At 38.1% G+C, this 27,448-nt stretch overlaps 1 protein-coding gene across 1 annotated transcript; it reads right to left on the bottom strand.

The window, feature by feature from the left end:
- RIOK3 (RIO kinase 3) lies at positions 1-22,828 on the bottom strand. Its single transcript, XM_054583449.1, has 13 exons — positions 22,553-22,828; positions 16,233-16,345; positions 15,479-15,624; positions 15,278-15,385; positions 14,979-15,088; positions 13,377-13,520; positions 12,445-12,572; positions 6,787-6,984; positions 5,426-5,585; positions 3,757-3,837; positions 3,579-3,668; positions 2,679-2,786; positions 1-1,715 (listed from the first exon to the last, which is right to left on the bottom strand). The coding sequence occupies exons 1-13, from the start codon at positions 22,613-22,615 to the stop codon at positions 1,608-1,610; spliced, it is 1,557 nt and encodes a 518-aa protein (XP_054439424.1). The 5' UTR covers positions 22,616-22,828; the 3' UTR covers positions 1-1,607.
- Between the last annotated feature and the right edge of the window lie 4,620 nt (positions 22,829-27,448).

Here is a 27,448-nt window from a genome sequence, read left to right as displayed (position 1 = left end):
GTGCCAGGACATAAGTTAACATAAGAACAGGAAGAAACCACACAAAGAACCAATTCTAAAATGATCTCTTCATTTTTAATTTCTTAAAAAGCATGTTCACAGCACACTCCAAGAATGCCAAACAGCAATGGTTTGCTGCTCTTAGACAAACAGAGTATGTCAGAAAACAAAACAAAATTTTTTTAAATGGTTAATGGTTTTTAAAAATCAGGCCTCTGAAATTTCTGTAAAGCCAATAATCACCAGTCATTGAAATCTCTGTTTCAGAGTAGTAGACATTTCAGAAATGTAATTTAAGTATCTACCCCAAATCACACTTCTCTACAATGCAGTTAAAAGTTATACAACAGAAACAAAAATAAATATATCTCTAGAAAGAACATATTTGGCATTTTTAAATAATGTTAAAGGAGAAGCGTTCAAGTGTAAATAATGTTTAGATTCTTACTTTCTGTTACCAGATTGGGTCTCTAGTGGTTCCAATCTGAAATCAGTAATAGGAGGAATGATCACACTATAGTTAATGCACTTCAATCTTAACAGAGCCAATGTACTTTTCTGGTACAGTGCTTGGTTTATTTAAGAAGCGGTGTCCAGCCAGTACTAAAAATTGCTAAAAGTGAGGTCAGATAGTTTAAATGAGTTGGTTAATTTGGTACCAAACTTGTTTTAAAGGTAGTGTTCATCATTTGACTATTAAATATTTCTAATTAGCTTGCTATATTTCTCTCAAAATGAATCAGTAAATATATAGTTTGAGTGAAATGTAAACTGAACTTTGTTTACTGACTTCATTAAAATATGTGAAACAGAGTTATACCTTATATTCTGCCCTTCCAGATAACTTACATTTTCATTATAAATGCAGAACAACAGCACCATTACATTCTATCCATTTCACCTAAATGTAGAAATGCTGAGAGTTAAATTTTAAAAATTTGGATGGTTAAGATCCTATATACCTTTCGGAAACCTATGATGCCTTTTCTTGGATATGACCATGGAAAAGAAGAATTCAGTTTATAGTCATGATGTACCACTAAAAAGTATTTTGCTTATGCGTATTTCCATCAACCACTCTGAAACCAGATTTTCCTTCATAACACTTACTAAAATAAGATACTTTCCTTTCGAATCATGGTCACAATCGGAAAAAAAATTGAGAAGGACTAATTTCAGGCCAATAAAATAACTGAGGAAAGATGAAACACAAAGCAGGGAGGTGATCAGAGCAAGTATGTTGTAATAAAAGCCTACCTTGTAAACACATCTGTCTTTCCTCCCATATATGGAAATATTACGTAAGTTTTAAAAATTTTCATCAAAACCATGAATTTTGTAAAATTAGGTTGATTTCAGCCAGATAGCCTGTAGCTGTTAAAGAATTATATTATCCTGTTCATAAGATGAGAGGTAGTGACATTTTATTCTCTCAATGCCGAGCTAAAAATTCCACACTCTGGCATGTGGGTTACAAGGGGAAAAAAACACAGAGCACCATTGTACACGCCTCACGTTTTGGTATTTTCCAGGCACCCATAACTTCATTTGGCATTGGCAGCTGGCGATCACTGCTGTGTTAACACTGGAAGCAGTGGGTGCTGGTGCTATTCATCACAAGGGACTGACGGACCTCCATCATCTTTCAAAAATGAAGCAGCTTTCCTTCCATTCTTCTGAACATGATCTTCATTCATCTTCTCCAAAGCTTCAATCTACAAAATTAATACCATTTGTCAGTATCCTATTTCACAGAAACTGTACTTTAGATTGAGCCAGTATGCTTACTCTCTTAAAACAAGGTCACTCCTAATGATGCTGGCCATGTATTAGAATTACAGTATGTGACACAGATTACAGTGTGTCACATACATATATATTATAGCATGACACATACAAGTGTGTTTTTAATTGGTTATATCATCAGGGTCAGTATTTAGTTATCTCTATCAACCTAGCAATTGGAATCAAGATATCTCTTACTATGTACTCTATAAAGCTTCCAGGGAACAGGAAAAGGATTTTCCAGCATTCATTCAGCAATGGTAACACCTATTTACTGTGCAACTGTACTGAATTAGAAGTTAGATTTACCATCTTTCTAGTACTTCTCCTCTGGCCTTAGACTCCAGCTTGCCAAATTCAAGTCACACAGGGCAGGTCTAGAACAGAGTTGGTAATTATTCTCTGCTTTGGCATACTATTGGAAATAATTGGCTGCTGCTTCGCTTTTTAGTTTTTGTTCAATTTTAAGATACATTCTTTGGAGGGAGATTTTTTTTTTTATGGTTCTACAGATCCATGTTATAATGACTGGGTATTTCTGAGAATGGCTGTTGCGAATTTTCTACGTTCAGTTAAAAGCAGGGACCATGCGCTACCAATTTTTGTTTCACCCAGAGTGTTCCAACAGTTAACTTTATAAAATAGGAGAAATACAGTGTACTGGAAATGTGTTATTTGTCCATCTCAACCAAACTGTGAACTCTCAAAGAAGTGTTTTGCTATGTCTATCTTAGGGTTTAAGCCTGGAATGGACCAAAAATATCTCAAGGAAAGAAAAATTTCAAATTCATTTTGTTTTTGAGGGGAGGGAAAGATAGAATTAGCCCTGGGTTTCAATTATCTACACTATTCAGTACTCTATTACCAGCAAGGAGAAGAACAGCTAAGCTTACCTCAGCTAGGAAATCAGCTTCATTATCTGCTGAGATGTTTAAACCTGAAACAGCATTGAAGAGTTCTCGTTCATTAAGGGCTTCTTTTACTCCTCCTTTCTGGAAAAACTAGTAAAAGAAATATAAGAAATTCAGTAAGATATATCAGCAAAGTTCTCTAAAAACAGGGAATAGTATACTTGTAAGACCACTGAATTCCTCCCACAATTGTTAAACCACAGGTTTTCTCACTTCAAGTTTAACTATGCTCAGCTGCTGCTTGTTCTTTGTCCTCTCTTACACCTCCGCCTGTCTTCTGAGCTAAGTCTGTCACAAGTCTTTAGCTGGATTAAGCTTGCACCTTCTAAAGCTGTAAAAATGACTGGTTTATAAAATTGTTCAGTATACTTTGAATGTGTACACTCAAAATATTCACTAAATCCCATGAATTAAAACTGCCAAGCAGGCACAGAAGTTATTTCCAATATGAAGTTACTCTATCATTCAGAAAGATCATTACTGTCTGAAATCTGTTGCTAACAATTTGTTTCCTTTAGAAAGAGCAAACAACCCAACTCTGTGATTACTAAGTTTTACCTTCCCTAACTGATCACACACTGTACCACTAAGATACTGTCCTTTTAATGATAATAACAATGACAGTAAGCATGCAGGCTTCCTCCATGCAGCAGCTCTTTAAGCACTGAGCATGCATTAAATGTCTACTGGACTATTTAAATACTTGGAGCCAAAATAAAAACTTCCTTTATTGGAAATTTAATTCAATGGTTCAAATGTGAAGCAAACAATCAAATTCTTGCTAAAAATAAAATCTGACAAATTGATCTTTGTATCTTTATCTTGAAGGCAACCAGTAACCAAATCCTTCCTTCAATTTCTAAGAATATCTTACATGCCTACCTGTGAGACATTCCTACAGTCACGGAACAAGAACTCCAGGCCATGCGGATGGGTTGGCTCTACAGACTGACTGACATCGATCAACCAAACCTATTTAAATGCAGAACATACAGTGATTAACCTTCAATAATTTACATCAAGTCATTTAATCTAAACATTAACAAAATATGCTCCTTACCTTCCCAGCATGCCACAGCATGTTATATTCACTGAGGTCAGCATGGACGAGTGTGCATTCATTATATAACTGCTGCATCAACTGTGAGGAGGTGAGGCAGGCATTTAGGAAAGGAAGAGACAATTCCAATATACCAGTACAAGTAAAATGTCTGTGCTAACCAACAGTACACAGAAAAATCAAGACTAGGGTAAAGAGCTTACTTCCTCTCTGTACAGGCTAGGACCAGGCTTTTTTTTTCCAAGGTAGGGTGGTGAAAGAGTGAGATAATGGAGGGGATAAAATGTGTGACACTCTATAATTCCTTGTCCATGTCGGAACGATGAGATCTGGAGGCCAAGGGGCAGACCTGGATTCTACGAGTAAGAGAGCAGCCATGTGTGTATGGTAACTAATCAGGAGAGTTAGCATTACCCTTCATAAAAGGGCAAATGGTGCATGGAGATGTCTGTGGGATGTATATAATTCCAAGGTTAAAAAGTACTTCCTGCCAGATAGAGGAGGAAAGAGAAACTGACATTATATATACATTATGGGTGGTGAGCGCTAGCCTTTTAGTAGACATCAGTGTTAATGCTGTTTCCCACCCTTAATGTAATCAAACAGAAAAGGCACATCACAGCTTCATCTCTTTCCCAGCCACCCTATCACCAAAAAAGAAGGCAGCAAAGTACTCTGATTTTCCTCTGAATGTTGTCCTATTGGAGGCAAAGAAAGTTGGATTATCTCCCTAGCTGTATCTTATGAAATTAACTTGTGCCCTGGCTGGGTGGCTCAGTTAGTTGGAGCATCGCATACACCAAAAGATTGGGAGTTGGATTCTCAGTCAGGGCACATACGTAGGTTGCAGGTTCCATCCCTGGTTGGGGTACATATGGGAGGCAACCAATTGGTGTGTTTGATGTTTCTTTCCTTCTCTCGCTCCCTTCCTCTCTCCAAAATCAATAAACATATTCAGAAAATTAGCTTGTATAACACTTTTGTATTCACATCAAGTGCTGAACAACATAAGAGCTCCATGCAGAGGCTATGTAAAAAGCACATGTTTCTCCACTATTCAGTTAAACAATACAGAAAAATAACAACAATGTTGGGAGCATTTTCTTAAGCTAGAAGTACCTCAGACTGAATTTAGTTACTGCCCTAAAGCATAAATAGCTTCCTCAAGATTCCTGACGTGTACCTTCCAAGTTTAAAACGGACACAGATGGAGAAACCGCTTCCTATCATCTTAGGTTTTCAGCTTCACTTTCTTATAATGAGTCCAAAAGTGCTTCCCCTGAATATCCCAACCAGAAAAGTAATTCCTAAGCAGTTACAGCAGTATCATTCAAGAAGACATAAAAATCAATAAGGCACTATAACTGCTAAATGCAGTAATGTTAAATTTTATTTAATAAAGTTTAGTGAATAATAGTGTCATGCTCCTATGTCACTGATGCTAACAATTGAGCCTTCACTTGCTTCATACGTCTGCTTTTTTAAAATGACCCAAGACATACACATAGCGGTATAAAGACAACTCTGATTCAAAGTTAACATTCCTTCACAAGCTTCAGTTTGTTTTTATTACATCACCATAAAGTAATACTGTTTTAGGAAACTTTTTTAAAGTTTAGGGAAAATATTTGTAAAAGTTGGTGTGAATGCTTTCAAAGGCATGACTTACATGGAGAGTTTGATAGTAGGCTTCTTTCATTTCTTCACTATTGAGCTTTACTTCTTTCAATTTAGGAGCTGGAACTTGATCATGGCCAATGAAAGACATAACTAAAATGTGTTTCTTGAGTAGCACAACTTCTGGACAAGGAATTCCAGCTTTCTGCATTCTATACAGAAAGAAACGATTAAGAATGTAAAGATCAGAAGGAAGAGAATATTTTACTTATTCAAAAGGGCCTACAATGATCCGGCACATCCTACCCTAGAGATGTAAGAATGCGCATGGAATGGTGGAAATGACAGACAGGTGAGGAGATGATTACAGTACGGGATGGTACATGCACTGGCAGAGGTGGGGATAGGAGCCACGGGAGCATGCAACATTGAGGAAGGCTTAGAAAAACTCGGTGAATGGGAATTAGCCAGATTAAGACCGGGTGGGAAAATGCTGCTCTAAGGTTGGAAGCTGCTTGTGGAAATGCATGGAGGTGTTCAAGAGCACAGTCCATTTGAGGAAATATACAAAGTCAACACAGCTGGATCCTAAATAGTAGGAAGTGCAACGTGCATTGCGGCTATAGTGACAGGTAGGCTCTACATCACAAAAGGAATTTGAACTCGACACTAAAGACTACAGGGCTGTTGAAAAATTTTTAGAAAGGCGGAAGTGAGATCTCAGTAGTACAGAAGAGACTGGAGGCCAGCAAGACATCTTAGGAAATTATTCTGTATGTAGAAGTCCTACTGAATAGAAGAATTTTGCTACTAATAAATATGGATATTACATTTGAAAGCAATCATCTTTAGAAAAAATAAACTAAAAATAAGCTTTTAATAAGATTAAGATATGGGAAGGTTTATTAATGAGTAAGATTATTACTCAGTTACTTGGTTAATAAATTCCTTGATAAATTCTGCTTACAGAATTGAGAAACAAATTAAAGCAAAATTCAGTTTGACAAGTAAGACTCTACCCCCACTAAATTAACAAACATTACTTGTAAAAAACATTTTCTGAAACAAAAAAAGGAAACTATTATTTATAATAAGCCTAATTGGAGGATGCTAAAAGATTGCACATAGATATATGACAAAATATCTTAGGCAGAAAATGACTTCATTTCCCTGCAACTTTACTGGGAAAAGAAAAAAGAAAATGGCTTATTTACCCTAAAAATATAAATTCATACTTATATACATAGAAATGTTTTTTATAGAAAGCCTTATCAAATACTAGAATTTCAAGGCCTTTCATAATTTCTACAAAACAATTTAAAAGAAAGTATAGATTTTTTTTTGCTTGGTTAATAGGCCTAATACAAAAAGGTAAATACCCAAGATTACTTCTAGCACAATGACTTTCTTTACCTTGTGAGATTGTGCATTTCTTTTTCTGCCCACATTCGGATGATCTTACGTGGATTTAGTTTACTGAAGCGATCTTTAAACCTGAAATCATCTTTAATATATTTGTCACGATTCTTAAACTCATTGAGGGTTGTTTTAAATACCTTGATGGCACATTCTGTAGGTATATGTTTACTACATTCCTTTTCATCGTCCATGCTAAATGGAAGAAAAAAAAATTAAGTCAGTATAAGTTGTCAGGTCACAAGGAAAACAATTTCAAATAAAGATTCTGTGATACATGAGTAGATCTAACTTCTCTGAAAATGACAAGTCTTGTTTTTGTTTTTTAGGCTTTCAAGTTTTAGGTCTTAATAAAACCTTAGGTTTTGGTTTTTTAAATCAAACACACTTTCAAATAAATTGTCAACCAGTATTCAACAATCCATAATATAACCTTCACTTAATGACTATGGAATCAAACTCAAGGAATGATGAAGACTTATACACTTTCAAATGGGACAGTCTACCTGGCATAGTTCAGGGGCAAAATTCAATAAAAGCGACACAATGCAACAGTTTTTTAAAGTTGTCTCTTTCACTGCTAACAGTGAAATGGGTGAAGGGGTCGCTGCCCTGTGAGTGCACAAGGAGGGCCAGGGTAGAATGAAAAGGGAGTATATGAAAAGAACAGGTCCCTTTGGGTTAGAAAAATTAGGAAAGGCTGCATGGCACAGGCAACATCTGAAACAGAACCAGGAAAATGGGTGGAATATGAACAAGTACAGTCACAGTATTAACAACAGGAGACGTAGGAAAGTACAGGACGTGTCTGAGAAGCAAATACTACAGTTAAGACTTGGCTAACGATAAGAAATGAAGGAAGTCAGACTGAAGGAACGGGATGGAGGCAGATTTGTAAAGAGCTCTGACCGCCTTGGTGAGAAGCCTGGATGTATTCCCAAAGGTGACAGGAATCACCAAGGGCTTGCCATACCTCATGATAGCATGTCAATGACAACGTCAGGACCAGAGGGAGCAGGGGCAGCGAGAGGTGTGGGGCCTACCTAGCATGCTAATGCAATGGTCCCACAACAGTGAGCCACTGAAAGGGTTTGAATCATGGCGGTGGCAGTGGAATGAAATGGAGGATGGAAGAAGAGACAACAATATTGACCTTTAAATATCTGAAGGAGCTTTAATCTGTAAAAGTAAGGAACTGTATTTCCAGAAGGCAGAATCTGACTCAAACTCCCAACCTCCTCCCTCTGTAGCATATTTTCCCTGCTTACTCCTCCTCCTCCAGTTAGCCACAGATGATGAGAGTAATCCAACTGGTTCTAAGTAACTGCCTTCTCTCCCTGGGAAATTGCATTTAGCCCTATGGCCTTAAATATCTTCCCTATATGGGTAACTCCTACATTTCTATCCTCAGTTCTGACTTTCCCCAGAACTTCAGGTCCATTTACATAATCCATACTTGACACCACTTGGATGTCTAGCAGGAATCTCCAAGTTGACATGTCCAAAACAAAATTCTTGATAACTGCACCCTAAACCTGCCCTCCCCTGGGCTTGTGCTGGCTGCTCTAGCCAAGAATCCACCCTCTCAAACCCCATATCCAATCCAACGGCACATATTATTGACTCTTACCTTCAAGACACATACAAATGGTCGCCTTGTCTTCATTTTTGCTACCATCTCCTTAGTTCAAACCCCTGTTATCTCTCATTTAAACTATTACAATAACTTTTTAAACTAGTCTTACTGCTTCTTCTCTTGCCCTGCTACAATTCGTTTTCCACATATCAGTCTAAAGTAATTTTTTTAAAAACAAAACCCGTTATCAACGCTCTAGTTCACACTACACTTAAATAAAGAGCAGGCTCATCACCCTGGCCTTATAGGCTCTAACCTCTGCTTACTTCTCCAGCTCCTCACTCTTCTTCACATACTGTGCTCCAGAGTACTGACTTTCCTCCAGTCTCTCAAAGCTACAAAGCTTGTACCTATCTTAAGGCATTGTAAGCACTAGCTGTTCTCTAGTCTAGAATGTTCTTCCACCTGATCTTTATACTGTATTCTAGATGTGTCGTTCAAATCTCAGTTTAAATGTCACCATCAGAGAGGCCTTCGCTGTACTACTATAAAAAGTAGTCAACCAGTCACTATGACATCACCTTATTTTAACTACCGTAGCACATCTCTGTTATTTTTTATTTATTATTGCCTTAGAAGGAGGTTGTGGGGGGAGGAACCACAACTATGGGAGCAGGGGCCTTCCTTGTACCATTCACTGGTATATCCCCAGTTCTTGGAAGAGTACCTGGCACGTGCTAGCTCCACAAATATTTGGTGAATCGATGAGTCAGTTTCCAGGGAGACAGATTATAGAGTCTATCAAGGAAAAAAAACTCCCAATAATTTAAAGATGTTATACACATCTCTGGATTTCGAGATGACAGGCTCGCTGTCACTGAAATAGCTTAACCATAAGGTAAGTGAAGCCCTATCAGAAACACCACTGAAGAGATTCCTTACTTGGAAGGTCTCTAGGATAGATTCCAATTTACAATATTCATCTTTTATTCTCCTACTAAAAAAAGTCCTGGTTTCTTAAAATTACACATCTCTCTGCCTAGTTTTTAAGGCCCTCCTTACCAATTTCTGGTTTGCTTGTATGGTTTTATATCCTTTTACCTCTAAACACATATCTTCTAAATCTCACTGCCTGAACTTCAATCCTCCATTCTCAGTCCTTTAATTTTTTTTTTAGAGAATTAAACATTACAGATAAAGCTGAAGTTCCCTTTGGTAACTACCCCAGGTAGTTTCATTCATTATTCCACCCTCCATAGGTAATCACCATCATGAACAGCATCTTTGCAGTCTTTTTAAAAAGATACATACATGAGTATCCACATACACAAGCATCTATTTTTAAAATTCCATATATAATTTTTCTGTATGACTAAAAATTTAAGTAGATGGCATTGTGTATATCTTCTGCTACTAACTTTTTATACTCAGTACTGTTTGTTTGTTTGTTTTGCCAATTTTTAAAATCCAGGTTGAGAGCTAACTTTATCCAGATTTCTTCTCTAAACTTGACTGGCAGTTATCTTGCTCTGTTCTCTATTACTATCGCATACTACAAAGTCTCACTTACATAGCTGTGTAGTCTATTATGTAATTATCTTTTACTGACTAAACAATTCTTGCTGTAATATTCTCTTCTTGCCTGTACCATAAGCTCTTTGAGAGTAGAAAACACATTTTATTCCCTGAAAAATCTAGCATAAGTTACTACTCAACTGACTGTTGATTACAAGGCTAACCTGAGGAGAACAGATACCAGAACAGCTCTGTGGTAGGCAGAATCCTAAAATGGCCCCTAGCATCCCAGCCCCAGGTGTACACACTCTGAATGGCCCCTTCCCTTGCGTGTGGGCGGCTCGGCCACTCCCTTCATTAGCTTACATTATATGGCAAAGATGATGGTATAGTCATTCCCAGGATTACCCTCCATTGTCTAAGACTCAGCCTTAACTGACTGAAGGGGGAGATTCTCCTGCTGGCTTTCAACAAGTGACCTACCATGCGAAAGGGCAACACAACCATAAACTGCAGGGGCCTCTAGAGGCTGACAGCAGCCTCAGCCTGACAGCCAACAAGCAAATAGAGACCTCAGTCCTACAGCTACAAGGAACTGCCCTGTACCAAGGGAATAGGACCAAGCTCCAGAAAGGGACATAGCTTAGCCAATACTCAGTTTGCAGCCCTGTGAGACCCTGAGCAGAGAGCCCAGCTAAGCCATGCCTGCCCAAACCTGTGATCAACTAAAACTATGAGGTAATACATGGGTGTTGTTCTTAAGCTGCTCAGCGTATGATAATATGTTATATAGGCTTGGTGTGATATTAAAAAAAAATTATTTTCGATAAATAAAAGAAATCAAGAAACACTGCTTGCTACGTAGCCAATTCGGAGGCCCAAATAGTGTGCAAATATGGTACTTTCCATTCAGTGAGGCCTTTCATTATTTAACAAAAAGGAGCAAAAAGTGCATATTGTCTTTGCCCTATCAATTTTAGTGTTAGGAATTTAGCTTAAGGATATATTGGCAAAAGCATACAAAGGTAAATTTACTTATGTATATTCCTCGGTACAAGGATATTCCTGTATATTCATACAATGGAATGCACTACCATAAAAATTGGGTGATGTAAGCCAGTAATATAGAAGGATCTAAGACATATTACTGAAAAACTAAGATCCTGAACATAGAGTACAATCTCTTTTATATAAACAAAATAAGGGATCTATGCATAAAAATTTCTGAAACACTAGAGCTAAAATTGTTAATAGTAGTTATCTTTAAAAAAAAAAAAAGATCTGTGGGGCAAGAGTTGGTAAGATGAAGGCTATTTTTCATTTTAATCCTTTCTGTGAAGTTTTAATTTCTACCATGAGTAATCTTTACATTTTGAATAATGTGCCATTAGGCTGTATTTGCCTGGGCTTAGAGAACCCTCAAACTAAATTTGGAAAGAGGGTAACAAAGCTTAAAGTAAGGAAGAATAAGTGATTATTAAGATTAGCATACCAAGTAATGTCAAATACGACTTCATTTATCCCCACAAAAATCCTATGACACAAATGAGGTTTAATAACTTGCTTCAGATCATATGGCTTGAAAAATGTTGAACTATTTCATCCTAACATTCATTTTTAATCCTTTTCTTTTTCTAGTAAGCCCTGCTGTGACTTCAATGGTAAGTAATCAGATGATTTCATATTCCTGGCATGCTCTCTAAACAGGCTCTACTTTTAAAAATATTTTTTTTCCTCATGTAGTTCTTTATTCATCTAAACCCTTGTAACAAAAGTGAAGTGAGTAAGATCTAAATAGCATAAAATCTCTCCTATGTGGAATCTAATGAACAAACTGAACTAACAAGCAAAATAGAGACAGACTCAGAGAGAGCAGGATGACAGCTATGGGGCATTTTAAGGGATATAGGGCTCAAGAAAAAAGGAAAAGGACTTACGGACATGGACAACAGTGTGGTGATTGCAGGTGGGAGGAGGGTATGAGGGGGCTAAATGGCAATGGAAAAAAAATACAAAAAACCCAGCAAATTAACTAAGATTAAATTAAAAACCAATCAATCAATCAATAACAGATCTCTAAAGATGTTTTCTCAAATAATATAAGCATTATGTAAAACCAGTATTTCTTAAAGTAGGGATTGGAGTTTATAAGGGGCGGATCAGTGACTGATCTAAACATGTTCCCTTGGACCCAGCACCAAAAGGCCCCACAATGAAAAAACTATTGGTTTTGAGACAAACCCAGGGTCAGATTTTGTTCTGCTACTTACAACTGCCTGTATGATTATGTTATGATTACAATAAAGTAGAAAGTATTAATACATGCATAGAAAAAAGAGTAAATGAGTCTACCCAAAATTAATGGTTATCTCTGGATGATGGGATTAAGATGATTATGTTTTTCTTTCTATATTCTTATGTTGTTTAGATTTTCTACAATAATGCTTTTCAAGTTAATCTGCTTTCCATGGAGAATTAACTTTGATTTTGTGTGAACCCATTCATATTGGGAAGAAGGGGCTAAGCTTTTGTTAACATGGTGGTATTGTATTTTGCTCATTTACCTTCCTCCATATGCATGAAAGACAACAGATTCCTTCCCTGTACTAATGCAGCCAGTGATTGTCTCCAGCATTCCAGAGTTGACCATTTTATACATAAGTAAACGTGTCTTAGGATCAACTGCTTTTTCCTGCAAGAGATAAGCACTATAAATAAAAATGCTCATCATGGAACATTTTCTGAGCCATTTCTAGTATCAAACATTCAAAATACATACTTTTTTAACCTTTATTATTTACTTATATCAAGATACAGTTCATTCCTGTAACTTTAATTCTAATGTCTTTGGAAATGACTATCTAAAAGAATCATTAAAAGTCCAGCATTAGCTTAGTCAAAATCTTATTTTATCTCCAAAGTTTAAACAGCTCTCTAGTGTACTTACCATTGGTTTGTTTTTCTAAAGGTTTAAAAATTACTTTATTCTCACCCTGGCTGGTATGGCTCAGTGGAGTGAGTGCTGGCCTGCAAACCAAAGGGTGGATGGTTCGATTCCCAGGTAGGGCACATGCCTGGATTGCGGGCCAGGTCCCCTATAGGAGGTGCACAAAAGGCAGCCACACATTGATGTTTCTCTTCCTCTCTTTCTCCTTCCCTTCCCCTCTCTCTAAAAATTACTAAATCAAATCTTTAAAAAAAATTACTTTATTCTCAAGGTATTAGACATTGTCTTTAGTAATGTAAAATATTAGAGACTTACAAATTATTAATATGCCATAATTTCTTTAAAACCTTAGAACATTCACATACAATGTAAAATGTACAGTTCAAATTATGACCAATGAAATATTAGGTTTAGATAAGTAATTAATAACCACTGTATTAAATCTGCAAAGTCTAATAAGCAAAGCTACTTGGGTTTTATTTATCTTTGAGTTGAAAAATCAATCTCATTAAAAAAATATAATATAAAAGAAAACGTAAGATCACTTACTGCAGTAGAATGTTCTTTTTTCTCATGGAGGCGGGCACTTCGACGTTCTTCTGAGTAGGCATGTTGTTTTAAAGCATTGAAAACATGGTTTGATAGTTTTAAATCCATTCCAATTCCATCTCCTACCTGAAACTCAGGTGCAAACTGCCAAAATGAAGAATTAGCATCTGAATACTTTAAAATGGGACCAGGAAAAACAAAAAATGATATCCGTATTTACTTGAAACAGGTTTCCTACTCAATAAATGATCAGGCTATGAAAGTAGAACCCATAGGTATTACAGAGAAAAGATAAAATGACTCATAAATAAACCCAACAGTAAGGGGAGCAAGTCTATTTAAGAAACTGTAACCCAAATGAAGAGGTTTATTCTATTCTGTGCACAGAAGACATCCAATCACATTTAAAAACTAAGGTATTTCAGCATATGCTTTGTACCTTGCTTTTATATAAGACAAAGGAGATTACATTTTGCAGACCATACAAAATCTTACCAAAAAATGTAATTTCAAAATTAATTATTTCTGAGGATGGGTTGGTATCACAAGCTATGCCCACTCATGACAATTATGTTCTAGAGCTGCACTGTTCAATATAGTAGCCACTAGCCACATGTGGGTATTTAAAGTCAAATTAATTAAAATATTATAAAATAAATAATTCAGTTCCTCAGTTATATTTCCATTTTCATATATGTCTAAAATATTAGATAGCATAGATATAAAATATTTCCACAATCACAGATATTCTGTTGGACAGGGTTGTTTTAGTCAGATCTAGACTGTTTCTAGAATTTAATAACACGTTTACTTAACAAGTATTTGTGTTCTCAAGTCTAAATGTTTTATTTTAATCAAAATATTTATGAAAGAGACAAAATGGTTTTTCCTTTTTCTATTTTTTTAACATTACATTTTATTTCTAATAATTCAGGGGTAGTTCAGGCACAAGATAAAAAAAAACTTTAAAAGTATAACAGGGGATATAGCCCTGGCTGGTGTCACTCAGTGGATTGAGTGCTGGCCTGCAGACCAAAGGGTGGCTGGTTCGATTCCCAGTGAGGGCACATGCCTGGGTTGCAGGCCAGTCCCCTATAGGGGGCGCATGAGAGGCAACCCTATTGATCAAACACACATTGATGTTTCTCTCCCTCTCTTTCTCCTTCCCTTCCCCATCTCTAAAAATAAATAAATAAAATCTTAAAACAACAACAACAACAACAACAATGGGGATATAGTAGAAAGTATTTCTCTCTCCTATACCTATCCCCCAATCACCACTGTTACCTGTGATTGGGTAGGGATGCCATTTTTTTGAAAAATAACATGCTGAAAAATACATATTACTTTCCGGAGAACTTCTTAATTTTAGAGTCAATATAAATCAAACTATTCTTAATATTACAGAATTTTATTCTGTGGTACATTATATTCTCATTATTGGCTAAGAGTTTTCATGACATTGCCATATTATCATCTAAAACATCTCCTGAAAGGACAAAAGATATTTTTAGAAATTTAAGACACTGTATTTAGAATCCTATGTTTTTAACTTATTATAATAAAACTCTCAATTCAGAGATAATCCTTTCTGTAACTTACATTTTCCATTCTGGCTGTATTCTTTCTCCCACATACTACTTCATCATGTTTGGTGGTGATGTCTTTTCCTTTTCCAATAAAACCCTTTTTGGGAGTAGGAACAGGTTTTGCTAAAGGCAATTAAGACAAGCCACATATGTAAAAATAGCAAAGACTAAATTGCTAAATTCTATATTGTCTGAAAAGATAACCAAATCTAACAGTAAATTACCAAATGTGACTTAAAGATAAATATAAAACATAAGGATTCATTGGTAAACTTAGTCTTCCTATGTTCCCATCAAATAAAAGCATGATACCTGGTCTATAGGGATCATCACGAGTATCCTGCCAGTCAACCTCATCTTCAGAGCTATCACTGTCTTCATAAGGATGCACTTTTCGATAATTTTCAAAGGAAATTGAAACTTAAAAGGCAAAAATAGTTGAAGACTTATTTAGGAGCACTTTACAAGCACTTTCTACCACCCAATGCAGTTGTCACAATAAGGTCATAGTACCTTTGCTATCTCCATTGAATTTTTTTTCTTCACGCCTAAGCTGTGCATCATATTCTCTGTCAAATTCCATCTGTAGCATCTGAGCCAGCATTAGGTCGCTGGAAGTATCAGTGTTTTCTCCAGTAATAAATGGTCCTTCAGCAACACTATTCAAAATAAGGCAATATAAACTAATATACTGTGCTTATGTAAACAGATGCTACCAATTATGAGAGTAGGATGTGCTTTTTCACTGTTAAAAATTGTACTACAGAAACAATGGAGAAAAAGCTTTACCCAAGCATCTTCTCCTGCCCAGCTGCCCTCTGATTAGTGACAGGAACCTGTCAGAGTACCAGCTAGAGTTAAGAAAGCTCTGAGAGAAAGCTAAAGGGTCTAAAATAAAATCCATGCTCAGGCCCAGAGTTCGTTTCTTCTGTGTTCTGATTAAAGGAGAGATAGCATTTATACAAAAAGATTACCTAGACATTTGATTGAAACATTATTTGATAATTTGGAGACCATCTGAATCAACTGTTTCAATAACGAAAACACAAAGAAATAGAGTGGTTTGGCCAGTATAATACAGAAAACTCATCACAGAATTAAGACCAAAACTCAAATATCAGTAGACTCCCAGTATAGTGCTCTTTCTACTGCATTGCTTTTCTAAATGTATTTCTTAATCATTTGTGATGACAATCACTTCTCAAATCCTAAAACTTTGTTATAATAAGCTGCTAGACAAAATAGATTCTTCGTGAATTTTACTTACGTAACTTTAGGGAAAGTGGCCGCTTCTTCTTCTAATTGCAATTCTTTAGCCAACTGTTCACTCATTACATCAGCCAAAGAACAAGATGTATTTTGAGGGGTAGCCCATGGACACTATTAAAACAAACAAACAAACAAACAAAAAAGGAGACAATTAAATTCATAATATTGAAATTAAAATATCTTTCAAAATTGGAAATAATGTTATCTTTTAAGAATCAAACTAGTTAAATCAACCCAAAGTAAAAATATCTCCCAGCTCAAATCTAATCAAGGATAAGTATAAACTAAAACAATCCGAAGCACTTTCTACCTTGTTTGGTGTGTCCTTTTAGTTGAAGGGAAACATCAGGCTACCACGGCATCACCCCACTAGCCAATGAGTTCACGTAATGCCCTTTGCTACAATTCCATGATCCCCAAACAACCTTCTGTTTGTAATTTGGCTTCCAATGCAGATTTTAATAGGAATAGACTAAACCACTGGCACAATTCAAAGCCGACTTAGAAGTTATACCTCATTCTAATGTATGAAGTAAGTCTTTTACATGTAAAAACTGTGTCAGTCTCTCTCACGATATGCTAAAACAAAAATAATGACAAAATGAAAAAACTACAGCAAAGTGATATTCTGTGAAACTCTTCTTAGATGGCTATCCCAGTTAGCCTTCCTCAATGACAGCAATATCTTGGCTTTCTTGAAATACAAACGGTAGGTATATTTCACAATTCTTAATTTTTGAGGGAGCAAGCTTTACTTAGCACCAGCAAACCATTGTATTTGCTAGTCTAGTGATTAGGGCCATCAATATCAAATAAGATGTCTAAATCTTTCTTGAACTTGCCCAGCTCCCCTTCCAAAATTCTACCCCAAGGTATCACCAAGCTACTGTAAGGGCCTCCTAACTAATCTTTCTGCTTCCAGTCCTGCTTGTTTCCAGTCAGCACACCACAATACAATGGTTTTTCTAAAATGCAGATTTGATTGGTCCAGTTTCCTTACTTAAAGCTCTTTCATTATTTCAGTATTTCCCACTGCCTTTAGGATAAAGTCCAAACTCATTCTTTAACTACCACTGAGTATCCAATTTAGAATACAGCATATGACATTGCTTTAGCCAAACAAAACTGTTTAATCAAGTTTAGCCAGTAACAGATTTCTAGCTGGCCTAAGGGCTTGCTGGTTCAGGTTCCAGAGCCCCGAAGTTCAGGAATTTATTTGGGTTGGGCTGTTAGGGTGGTAAGCGTGGTAAGTGACAACAGTCCCTAAGTGACTCAGAACCAAGTTTTATTAGTCTCACCCTGAGGTGGATCACCCAGTTCCCAGCACACACCTACACTAGCCTACTGCAAATTGACCTGGAGAGAACATGGAGGTTTCCTCAAGGCCTGGGTTGACATCACTCGCTCAGATCTTAGCGATTGAGCCCTCTCCTGGCGAGGATTTTGAGGTCTGGAATCTTGAAGTTCCCTGCAACATGGAGAATACAGCTAATCTTTTGGCCACAGGACTCTGCAGACTTCCTCCTACATTGGTAGAAGACATAATGCTGCCTAGAAATGCTTGGTCTGACCAGTTTCAAAGTCCGGGTTCCAAAAGGCAAATGACAGCATTTTCTAACTTAGAATTGTCAATCACATATTACAATGACGAACAGTAAAACAAAAGACAGTAATTCAATATATTTGAGTCACTTGACTAAATATACAAAACATATAGATTATTTAAGCCACGCAATAATTGAGCAGTTACAATATCATCTCTATTTTATAGATTTAGAAACTGAGACACAGAAAGATGTTTCGGTAGATGAAAGTGCTGAGCTCTGAACCAAGGCAGTAGGACTAAGAGGCTGCACACTTAGTATTTTGCTATACGGCTTCCCTAATCATCTTGTCTTGGGATATAAGCAAACTGCTGGGCAGCCTGCAGTCTAAAATCCAAATTCCTCAGCCATTAATGCCCTTTACAACTTGACCTAATTTAACTTCCCAGTCTGAATAAACCTCCTTACCCTATGCTCAAGCAACACAAACTTATGCTGAATGTGGCACACTCTCTCCCACACCTTCACATGTGCTCTCCTCTCTTGATGCTTTTTCTTCTTTATCGATTTCCCCCAACTGATTTACAACTCCTCCTTATGGCTGTCTCAATTCTACCCTTTCCTCTGTGGTTCCACGCCACTGTGTACTGTTTGAGCAGGACCAATCACTAGGCTAGAGTTACTGAATCAACCACAATACAGCACTGGCCTCTTGAAAGGCAGGGTCTTCTCATTCTCAGAGCCCATCCTAGAGCTTCAGAAAGAAAGAGGCACTGAAGCGCTAACTGAACGTGTGCCAAAAGGAAACACTGTAGCTATTTCATGAAACTGTCAGGCTGTCCCTAGGCTGTAGAGGTCTGGTGCCTTTCCATACTCCAACTACTAAAGTCTTTTTTCCACCTTAAAGTCGGCCCCTTTGCCTATCCACTTCTGGTGTTTCTGGCCTTTCACCAAGGTCAATTAATTCCACTAATGTGTGAAATTAGCTGATAATTCCTTAGGAGAGGCAAAAATGATTGGCAGTAACTGTGTAACTTTGAGGCACAGGTTTATCTACTCCCAAAATAAACTGAATCAGAAAGAGAAATGCAGAGAGCGCAGCGGGCACCAAGACACCCTGCCCGATCCGGCTGTTCTCGCTCCTCAGAGACTTAGACTCTAAAGCTGTACCCTTCCTGCACCTCTGCGGGCCAGCTCAGCTGGGCCACCTCCCTCGGCGAGGGTAAATAAGACTTCGAACATCTGCCAACTCCCATACTTTGATCACATCCAAACTCTTCAAACCAGAAGTCAAAAGCCCTCCATAAAATTTTTCAAGCTGTGGAGGACAACCCACCACAGGCACAGGGGTCTACCACCGCAAGGCCGGGCTTAGAAAATTCTCAGGAGCTCCTCTGAGGAACGGGCACCATGGAGTTTATGGCGGGGAATCCTGTCATCACCTTGCAACTCTTCAGTAAATCAGACACTCTTTGTAATCAGAAAAACTGTATTAAATGTTAAAATAATAATAACCCTAAGAAGATAATCCTCTCTAACATCACTTCCCACTATTCCCTTTATCAACATAAACTCCCATGGCACCAAGAAAGACTGGGAACCCCACACAATCCTTTCCAGTTCGTTACTCTGCTCTAAATGACATCAAGCCCATAATCAGCTCTCTAATTCATTCTTTCCCTTTTGTGGAAGAACCCTTAGACCTGCCATGTTTTCTTCTCCTCTGGGGAACTGCCACCACTGAACTCTGCTCCTTGGAGCTCTTCACTACTGCCACATTCTCCCACACCTGGCTGGCGGCAGATTAGAGGGAAATGGTCCCCTTTTCCTTCCAGCTCCTAAAGACGCATCCCTAGCTGCTCAACCCACTTTTATTTTTTTAATGCATTTACTGCAAACTATGGGGATAGAATCAAGTAAAATAAAAAACAGCAAATACGAAGGGGGCGCATAAAAATTCAGTTCTCAGCTTGAAGCAAATCAAAAGAACCATAACCCACAGGAAGGTCCCTCATCAACCCATGCAGCTAGAAGATACAATCTAGACAGACTTTAAGTGAGTAATTTTATTTCTCAAGGCAAGAGTCTCTGGAAAGTGTTATCTGGTCCTGTAAAATAACACTAACGTATTTTTTTAAACTTTAAATTTTAGAGTTGTTTTAGATTTATAGAAAAATTGCAAAGATCGTACAGAGTTCCCAAATATCCCACAACTAATTTCCTCTGTATTAGTACTGTACATTTGCCACAATTAATGAACCACTATATATACATTATTATTAATTAAAGTCCTTACCTTATTCAGATTTCCTTAGTTTTCCCCAAATGTCCCTTTTTTATTCCAGGATCCTATCCAGGATACCACACAACATTTAGTTATCATGTCTCTTTCGTTTCCTCTTGGCTGTCAGTTTTTTACTTTCCTTGTTTTTGATGACCTTGACAGTTCTGAGGGGTACCACTAATTTTTTCAGCTCCCTTTCCAACAGAGCAATGCACTTTCTCACTTTTGCCCACAGTTAACCACTCCTGCCTTCTTGGAATATCCCCTAACATTCTTTGTCCTTAAAGCAGTTTGGCGTTTTATAAATGGTTGCCCAGAACTTCTGGGGGAGGGGGTTCCCCAAGACCCTTTCAGGGGGTCTGTGAGGTCAAAATTATTTTCATAATAGTACTAAGACATCCCCTGTCTTTTCCAGGCTCATTCTTTCAAGAATGCACTTTTCCAGGTCTATATCAGATACGGCATCACTCTGACGACTACTCAAATATGGGTGTCTTTTCTTGTATTTTCCAATATTTTCTAAAGTAGTAGGTTTAGGATATAGATGTGAATTTTCAGAGACTGACTCAGTTTGTCTCAGTACGTTTACTGTACTCTCATTACCTATCCTTGATTATACCTGCTATAATCTACGTATCTATAAAGCTGGATTTTCTTCATATATTCAACAAAAACGTATTGCAACAGACTGAAAGAAAAAGAGTTTCTGAGAATCCAGCTGCCTTGTATTAAGTCAGACATGAAAAAGACTTGTAAAATGTAAAACAATATTACTCTCTTCACTAATTTCTTTTTTGTTTTGGAAAATAGTTTCTTAATATAAAAATATTTTTATATTAACATGACTTAAATCACATGATAAACATTTTTCAACTTTACAGTTTAATTTCTGATATTACAAATATCAATAACCAATATAAACAAAAGTTCTCTGAGGCCCTCAATGATCTTTAAGAGTAAAGAAGTTCCAACTGAAAAAATCTTGAGAATTGCTGGCCTTTATCATTCTTTCCATTTTTCAAGACCTTCCTCAAAACTCCTCCTCCTCCATGTATGCTTCTATAATCACTTTGGTCTTCCAAAAAGCTAGAGAAGGAAAGAATTAAGTAAAACTTGCAGCATCTTTCTAATTTTTTTGCCTGTGAAATGTTTTCTCAATAGAGTATCAATAAACCCAGGGCAGTTTGTTGTTGTTGTTGAATGATAAAAATAAAATTTGATGATGTATACTTAAATGAAAATATGACTGATACCAAGTATTTTATTAATGAATTAGTTTTGTAAGTAAAATTTGTTCTGAGTTAGGTAATCTGAGTAAAATTTGTCTCATTTGACATTTTCATGAGTTACTGTAAGTGCTTAACTGGAGGAATTTAACATGTATATAGTAATTACTATCTGTGTACTGATTTTGTCTTTTTATGTCTACTAATCTTGGACTTAAAAACAAGGCTTTAGTAGGAAAAAAAATACACAAAATAACATGGAGATGTAGCCACAGTTGCCGATGGAATACCTTAGATTCTACCCACAGTTGTATGAGAACTTTCATAAAATTAATTTTCCTTTACTTAGTAGCTAATTATTTTCCCCTTTTTCTGTGAAGATCTGGCCTGAAGATCCAATAAGACTAACAAGTGACCCTTTAGACAAAAAAAAAAAAAAAAAAAAGTTCTGTGTTGCCATGTAAAGAACAAATATTAAGCTAAAAAAGTTGGATTCCTTCACAAATTTAATGGGACAAACACAAAATCCCACTGGAAGCACTCTTATTTTCAAGCAAACCCTCAATAAATTGCCTAAGAGCCTTTTGATCCCTCTAGCGAAAGTATCATGAAAAGGAGCAGTCGGAAATCCAGAAGCCAAATGTGAAGTGTGAAATAAACGTTGAGTTGGCCATGGCAGAAAAAAGCTTAAATGTTTCAGCACCAGGCTGGCAAGAATTCATAACCTTATTATAATATGTGAAGTGCACCTCAGTATTAGGCTGGGTGGAAAACGAGTGCTCCTGCATTTATCTTTTACTACTTAAAAAACAAAAAACAAAAAACAAAAAAACCCCACAAGAAATTGCCCAAGTAGGATAACCACACTTGTCACGTTAAGGAAACAACTGTCATCAGCCGGGCTTCCTGTGTTATGGGGCTGACTCACTTGGCCCGTCCAAAACAAGCCCGTGCTTGCTTTCCCCCAACCGTCACTGATTCTAAGCGAGTCCTGCCCACAAATACGCTACGAAGTTTCAGAGAGCAAGGGGACAGACCTAGAGAGAGACCCCAACTCTCTGGCAGGCTGGGACCCCTCCCCGCCTGCCCCACTCCCACCCCAGCGGCCCTGCCGCCCGTCCCCCGTTTCCGAAGTCGCCGGGGTTCGCCCAGAACTTCCCGAGACACCTGCGGAGCCGCCTAGGCATCTGCCATCCTCTTGGGCCCTCAGACAGAACCAGCCCAGGTAACTAAGGCAGGTGCATTTGCCCCGACCGCCACTCACCTTGTTGGGTCCCCAGGCCGCTGCTGTCCCTGGTTCAGGCGATGACACTCCGACCAGATCCATGTGGGGAAAGAAACCAGCGACAAGGACAGAGCAGAGAGGTGGCAGGACCAGGAAGCAGCCTCCGCCGAGGAGACAGGAGGCCGGTCAGGGGCGACTGGGAGCCCGGGCCGAAGCCGGAGTCCAAACCCGAACCGGAGCCGGAGCTGAGGTGACAGATGGCGGCGGCTGCCGCCGCGTCCGGAACTAGACCTTTTCTCTTCCGCCTTCTGGTCTGGGACCGTCGCTTCCGATTGGCCACTGCCCTGGGCTCCGCCTTAAGTCACCTCTAGCCGCTTCCGGGGGGTCGCACTTCCGACCGCTGCTCCGGGCTCCGAGCACAGGGCTCGGGGCTCAGAGCTGGTTGACTTTTTGACCGTGTCGGGCAGGGCAGAGGCTCGGTGTGGCTACCTCTCTAGCCAGGGTCTGCCTTGACCGCGCGCCGCCTTACTTTCCCTCTCTTCTTGGCTACGGGAGACATCCGCTGGATGCAGTTATCTGAGTTGGACCTCGTGGACTATAAACAAGCAAACGAAGCTCTCTACGTTCGCTCATTATTTCCCGAGTTAATGCTAAACTTGGATGGAATGGGAGGCAGAAAGTAGCAAGTTTAGAGAGCGGAGAGACTGAGGAAGACGATCGGACTTTGCTGTTCATGCAGTTTGTCCTTCGGAGGCGGGGCATGGAATGTGGAAATTTGTAAAATGTTTTATAACATCGAGCATAAATAGGACTGCCTAATAAAAATTTGATTCGATGTTTTGTAGAGATTCTCATAAAGTATATGGATAAAAAATGTCTAAGCATTGCATTTCACTAATATATTCAGTCATCGCCCAAAATAATCCTCAAAGGTAAAGTCTATCGTTTATCTCTTTACCGACGACGAAGTGGAGGCACAGGGCGGTAATTTGCTCCAAGTCATACAAGAAATAAGTAGCGAACCCTGGCAGTCTGGGTCTGGAGACTGGCTTAATAGACTGCATGTATGCTAACTATTCGGTCATTCTACAAGTATGGACTGCGTAACTGTTCTCCCTAAACAGCAATTCCGAGCCAGAGTCCCATGCATGAGATCCCTAGTATACTGACCTTGATGATTTTCGTTTTACAGTCCTTCCCATTCCAGGTTATGTTGTGAATCTTCCAAAACCTCCAAACTAAAGTAAGGCAAAACTATAGCTATATAATAGGATACAGACTTATGCTTGGCAAATGTTGACTGTATTTGTGAATGTATGTGGGAATTGCATTCCTTCTTCGTTTTCAAAGGATTACAATCCGTGTTCAAAGGTGTAAATAGTTGAGGACAAATGGTTGTAACCAGAAGTTAAATGGACCTCTCACTTCTGGATTAGAAACAGGAGAGAAGATCAAGAGATGTTTTATTGGAATCTTCTATTATTTTTTGTTTTGTGGGGGGCGGGGTTGCCATATATATTTTAAAATTTATTTTTCAATTACAGTTGACCTGCCATATCATATTAGAGTTGTACAACATAGTGATTAGACATTTATTTACCTTACAAAGTGATTCCTCTGATACCTTTAGTGCCCGTCTGACACCAAGCATAGTCACTACCATATTGCTGACTACATTGCCTATGCTGTATTGCACACTGCTCTTTTTAAAACTGACAATTTGTATCTGGAGCCTCCAACGAAATGAGACAAGAATTTATAAAGAAAAAGATCGAAAGGAAAAGAGCAGATCCAAAAGAAGGCGTGAAATGCAGTGCATAACAAAAATGTGCCATTGAGGGGCCATTTGGGAGACGTACCAGAAAAGGACAAGAAGTTGAATATAGAACTAAAAATCCTGATACTCATTTTAGATAACTTATTCAACAAATTTTATTGAGTGCTTTCTTAAGTACCTAACATTGGAGTGATAAAAATGAATTAAAAATAGGTGTCAGTCCTCATGGATCTTGAAATCATAAACCAAGTACACTTAAGTGTTAAAAATGCTATGATAGAAACACATGGGAATGTAAAGGAGGGAGAGGTCGGATCTACCTGTAACAGTGGGAAATGGTAACCTACCTCACCATTTTTTTCACATTGTTTCTGTAAATTCTGACTCTCATATGCAGCTTGTAGATGAACAGCATGTTTGTATGAGATTCCTAGGAGCTAACTTCAAAAGATACAGACCCCCAGCCTCTAGACAACTTAGCTCCAGCAGATTTGCTGACCTTTAACCTTGGAGCCAGGATGATATAAGAACAGGATGACATAAAATCAGGATGACGTGAAGCCAGGCTGACTAAACCAGGATGACACACACAAGACCATCACTTGCCTTATCAAAATGGACTGTGCTCACACAAAGTGAACTTTTCAACTCCCTCCCTTATCTTTGTTTTGTTGCCCTCTCACTTCTTTTACAAACCTCTGCCTGCACTGAGATGTTAAGATGGGCTTTGGTATAAGAGTCCCCCATCTTCCAGGTTGCTGGCACCTGAAAATAAGCCACTTTCCTTCCACCAGCTCCTGTATCTCAAGTATTGGCTTTTGAGGCAGCTGGACCTGTGTTTGGTTACATAACCAGGTGTTCAGAAAAGTTTCTTGAAAGTAGATGATGCTGATCTCAGTCTTGAAAGAGGAGCAGACATCAGTGAGATGGGTTGTAGGACAAGAGGGGACATTCACACACGGGGGGCTGTTACAGCAAGCGCTGGAAAGTGGAAAGTGGTTTGGCATGAGCAAAGCTAGGGTTCAACAGGGATGAAGTAAAAGATTGGGCTGGAGAATGCAGGGGAGGGCCAGATCCAAGAGATTTTAATGCCAAGCACTTCAGAGTTTAGACAATTAAGAGTCATAAAAAGGTTTTAAATGAGAATGTTTTCAGATTTGCTTACTAGACAGAGAATTCTGACAGCTGTGTGAAGGCTGAATTGAAGGTGAAGTTAGAGACTGAAAAGCTGCCAAGTGATGGATGATGAGAGTTGTCTGAAATCCCATTGACACATTCTTCAAATGTGTTAATACTTTCCGTCTAATTTCAAGTTTCAGAAACTTAAAAAAAATTTTAGGTGATTTTGAATATTCAAACTATTTCTAAGATTTTGATTTTTGGTTTTGGTGTCTGATTCAGGTAGGCGTAGAGCAGAATAAGAGGCAAGACATCTCAATGGAGATCAAGGAGCTGAGATAACTTCTGCTTTCAATTGGTTGACTGGGTAGATGGTGGTGTCTGAAGATCTGATTTGGAGTAAAGGAGAAGATAATCTTAATTTTGGATATGTTACATGTAAGTGGCCTATGGAGCAGACAGCTATCAAAATTTGTAAATACCCATTTACTTGCCTATTTTCTTTTTTCTTCATGAGAGCAGGGAACATGTTTATTTTATTCACTGTGGTAATCAATGCCTCGCATAGTGCCTGACATATAATAGGCACTCAATAAATATTTGTGAATGAATGAACTGAATGGATACAGTTGAAAATGGCTAACAGGGAGCCTGGAGTTTATGAGAAATAAATAGGGGCTGAAATAGACATTTAGTAGTCATCAATCACTGCTACCATTTACTGAATGTTTACTGTGTTGAATTAAACACTTCAAATATATTAACTCATTTAATTCTTAAGACAATTCTGAGAGATATTGCTGGTGCCACTTTATAGATTAGGAAACAAATATGGAGAGCCCAATGCACACATAAGGAATTATATGCTTTATACTGGCTATGGAAGAAAATGAAAATGGAGCTGTCTTTTAGAGGGAATATAGAGAGTTAGTGGACAAGAAATTTTGATAAAATTAGAGTAAAGAAATTCAGTAGGAGAAATGGCCTAAAGACCTGAGACCTAAGATCATGGACCTAAAGAGATGAGAGACTATGGGCTAAGTGTCGACGAGGATGTGGAGAAATTGGAACCTTCGTACATAGCTAGTGAAAATGTAAAATAGTGCAGATGCTGTTGAAAACAGTTAGTGGCTCCAAAAAATTAAACATAGAATTACCATATGGTCCAGCAATTCCACTCCTAAGTATATACTCCAGAGAACTGAAAACACGTACTGAACCAAATACTAGTACCTGAATGTTCATAGAGCCACTATTCACAATAGCCAAAAGGTGGAGACAACCCAGATGTCCATCAGGGAACAAATGGAAAAACAAAATGTGGTATATAAAATGTGGCACATACCCCTCAAATTCATATACTGAAAGCCCAAACCCCAGTACTTCAGAATGTTACAGTATATGGAGATAAGGTCTTTAAACAGGTGTCTAAGTTAAATGTATTAGAATGGGACTCTACTCAAACATGGCTGGTGTCCATATAAGAGGAAGAGATATTAGGGACCTGTGCATGCACAGAGGGACAACTGTAAGAGGCAAGCAAGAGGGCAGACATCTGTAAGTCAAGAGAAGAGGTCTCAGAGGAAACTAATCCCATTAGCACCTTGATCCTGGGCTTCTTGCCTCCAGAAATGTGAGACAATACATTTCTGTTATTTAAACCACCCAGTCTGTGGTATTTCGTTATGGTAACCTAAGACAACTAATATAGGAATGAAGTACTGATACATGCCACAATGTGGATAAACATCAAAAACATTATGCTAAGTGAAAAAAGCCAGACACAAAAGGCACATATTGTATAATTCTATTTATATGAAAAATGCAGAATAGGTAAATCCATAAAGACAGAAAGCCGATTGGTGTTTAGCAGGTTTGGAGCGGGGAGGGAACTTAATGGGCAAGGAACTTTTGGGTCAATGAAACCTGGAACTTGATATAGGTCACAGTTGCACAACACTGTGAATCTACTCAAGGCCCCTGAATTTCACACTTTAAAATGGTTAATTTTAAGCTATGTGAGTTTAACCTCAGAGAGA

The sequence above is a fragment of the Pteronotus mesoamericanus genome, unplaced genomic scaffold (assembly GCF_021234165.1).
Source record: "Pteronotus mesoamericanus isolate MK-2021 breed Mesoamerican mustached bat unplaced genomic scaffold, CSHL_Meso_final contig_74, whole genome shotgun sequence".
Lineage (NCBI taxonomy): Eukaryota > Metazoa > Chordata > Mammalia > Chiroptera > Mormoopidae > Pteronotus > Pteronotus mesoamericanus.
Note: the sequence above shows the minus strand (reverse complement) of the source record. Positions and strands in the feature narration are given on the sequence as shown.